The following is a 2,898-nucleotide window of genomic DNA, read 5'->3' on the forward strand; positions in this document are numbered from 1 at the left end:
GAGAGAGAGAGAGAGAGAGAGAGAGAGAGAGAGAGAGAGAGAGAGAGAGAGAGAGAGAGGGTCCCTTTAGACCAGCCAAGATACACAAACAAAACACAATCGTGATTCTTTGTTCTCGACTCTGGGACTATCATAATGCTATGCAACATGGGCAACATCTTTTTCCTTCTTTTCGTCAATAGAATCCGCATCTCCGTCCTTCTTGGCAGCCGCAATGGAACCTGCCGAGTCGACCACGACCGGCCTGCCTCGTAGCTGGTCCCAAACAGCCTTGTGCATAGGCTTGGCGAAGAGGGCGTCCATCTGCTCGATGAAGATGCCTGTTGGAGTGACAGTTAGTATGTGGCTAATAAAGTTATACAAAAAGGCGACGAAGAAAAAAAAAAAAAAAAAAAAAAACACGGCGCTTACCTCTCGTCTCGGGCACAAAGAAAAACGCCCAGATGCCCATGGCGACCACAAAGGCCCCAAACATAAAGTAGGTGCCGTAGCCGAGGTCCGTGATCATGTAGGGGGTGGCGCGGGCGACGACAAAGGAGCCAAGCCAGGTGGTGGCGGTGGTCAGGGCAACACACAGCATGCGGATGTCGAGCGGGAAGATCTCGGCGGCGTAGGTCCAGGTGATGCCCTGCCAGGTGGCGCAGATGACAAAGGCGTTGAGGTAGATGCAGACCATGGCGAGGTAGCCCCAGCCGTCCTGGACCAGGTCGCCCTGGGCGGCGCGGCGGAGCGGGTCGGCCCTCATGACGTAGCCGCCGACGTAGAAGAGCGGCAGGCAGCCCAGCAGGGCGCCCCAGATCAGACCCTTGCGGCGGCCGAGGCCCTCGACCACCAAGAAGGTGAAGGCCAGCATGCCCAGCATCTTGGCCACGCCGTAGATGCCGGTGCTGAAGAGCTTGGTGGCCGTGCCGGTGATGCCCAGCGTCTCGAAGATGCGCGGCGAGTAGTACGTCATGATGTTGACGCCCGTGAAGCTCTGCAGGAACATGAGGGCCGCCCCGATGGCGATGCGGTTCCGCGTGCCCCTCTGAAACACCTTGGCCAGCTGCTGCTTCTTGCTCATGCGCATCGTGCTCCTCTCCTCCACCTGCGCCCTGATGGCCGCCATCTCGGTGCGGACGTACTCGTGGTCCGCCGGCAGGTTGCGCAGGTACGTGAGCACCTTCTCCGCCTCGTCGAACCTGTCGCCCCGCGCGAGCCAGCGCGGCGACTCGGGGCAGAAGAGGATCCCCGCCGCCAGGACCACGATGGGGAGCAGCTGCAGCGCCAGGGGCACGATCCACTGGGCCTCGTTCCGGACGTCGATGGTGCGGTCCGTGGCGTAGTTGATCCAGAACCCCAGCATGCCGCCCGACTGCGACGCCACCTCGAAGATGCCGACCAGCCTGCCGCGGACGCTGGGAGGGGACGTCTCGGCGATGTAGACCGGCACGACGAGCGACGCCGATCCGATGCCCAGCCCGCCGATGGCCCGGCCGGCGATGATGAGGGAGACCTGCCCGTTGGCGGCGGCCATCATGCTGCCGCCCACCATGAAGATCAGGCACGCGATCAGGATGGACCAGCGACGACCGATCCGTTCCGCGACGGGGAAGGTGAAGAGCGCCCCGAAGAAGCAGCCGACGTGAAAGGTGCTGACGATGTTGGCGCTGTGGGCGTCACGGAGCGAGGCCGGGATGTCGTTGAAGCCAAAGTCTCGCTTGAACGAGTCCAGGGCCATGGTGCCACCGATGACGGCGCTGTCGTAACCCACTTGCCGAGGTAGAGAGGTCTGTCAGCATCGATATGAAAAAGGAAGAAAAAGCTTAAAAAGTCAATGTGGACGACCTACTTGCGAGCGCTGCACATGATGCCACCAGAGCAATCCAGTGAATGGTCCAGTTGCGGACCTCGGGAGGATCATTCGTCCCCGCTGCGTGAGACCAACCCATGATGAAGGAACTGCTAGCAAAAATGGGCAAATTTCAAGGGTACCCAAGATAAAAACAAAAAAAAAAAAAAAGTCACAAGGGAAAAATGTTGGTTGACAGACCGGTCAAGGGTGGTTGTCAAGACAAGAGACTAGACGAAGAGCAAAGAAAGGAAAGCCTCATCTCCATTTCCTCTGATGTTCAAACGGTCAGCAGCCACAGCTCTTATACCATAGTCGACCACACCCCCCCTTCCTCGGAAAACTTTTGATGCAAAGTCACGCAAACGAGGGGCAAGCAGTGCAGCGAAAAAAAAAGAGACAGAAAAAAATCATGTTCGCCAAGGACAACAATCATCCACACAACCAGCTCGGCGTTACCCATTCACACAAGTCTGACTGCTGGAAGTGAAGATCCCATTCAAGCTTTATTGGTTGGCAACCCCGCGCCAAGGCATAAAACCTGGAGACTGAAAAGATTGAACTGGGGAAGAGGGCCGGGGGAAGTAGGAACCAAGGTGGTGGTTATGTTGTACAAGTTTTGCAGACGTGCGCGTGACCCCGTGGGGCACCTGCTGGGGGCTCCTTGCACTTTTTTTTTTCTTTTCTTTTTCTTTTGCCTTGCTGCCAAAGAGACGAACGAGGCAGAAAACAAAGGGGATGAGCTGAAAACAAAAAAGAAAAAGGGGGGTGACAAGGTTGGAACGCGGTGTTCAGGCCGACATGACGATTGATGACAGTTGTGTTGTGATTTCTTCTTTGGAGTAACCTGCACACCCTCTCCGGCATGTACAAACGCTACGTTACCTAGAAAAGAAGTCCAAACAAGAACTTCTTGGTGGCTGGGCTAAGCTGCTAGCTCCCGACGCCTAGTATGTTGAGACCAACGAGGCCAAGCAGCCAAGCAGCCAAGCAGCCAAGCAAACACCCTGACATGATATGATGATACATTGTGAATAAAAAGGAGGAACAACAAAACTGAACCCCCC

General features: G+C 56.3%; 1 protein-coding gene across 1 annotated transcript in view; it reads right to left on the reverse strand.

The window, feature by feature from the left end:
• The window catches only part of PpBr36_00614 (uncharacterized protein), a gene marked incomplete at its 5' end in the record, with an annotated part of 2,840 nt that extends 909 nt beyond the window's left edge, over positions 1-1,931 (reverse strand). Inside the window, 3 exons of the mRNA XM_029887806.1 lie at positions 129-320; positions 412-1,752; positions 1,832-1,931. Of these exons, the coding sequence (XP_029751482.1) occupies positions 139-320; positions 412-1,752; positions 1,832-1,931 (1,623 nt within the window). The 3' untranslated portion in view covers positions 129-138. The remainder of the gene's footprint in view (positions 1-128; positions 321-411; positions 1,753-1,831) is intronic.
• Between the last annotated feature and the right edge of the window lie 967 nt (positions 1,932-2,898).

Source organism: Pyricularia pennisetigena, chromosome 2, assembly GCF_004337985.1.
Source record: "Pyricularia pennisetigena strain Br36 chromosome 2, whole genome shotgun sequence".
NCBI classification, from domain to species: Eukaryota; Fungi; Ascomycota; class Sordariomycetes; order Magnaporthales; family Pyriculariaceae; genus Pyricularia; species Pyricularia pennisetigena.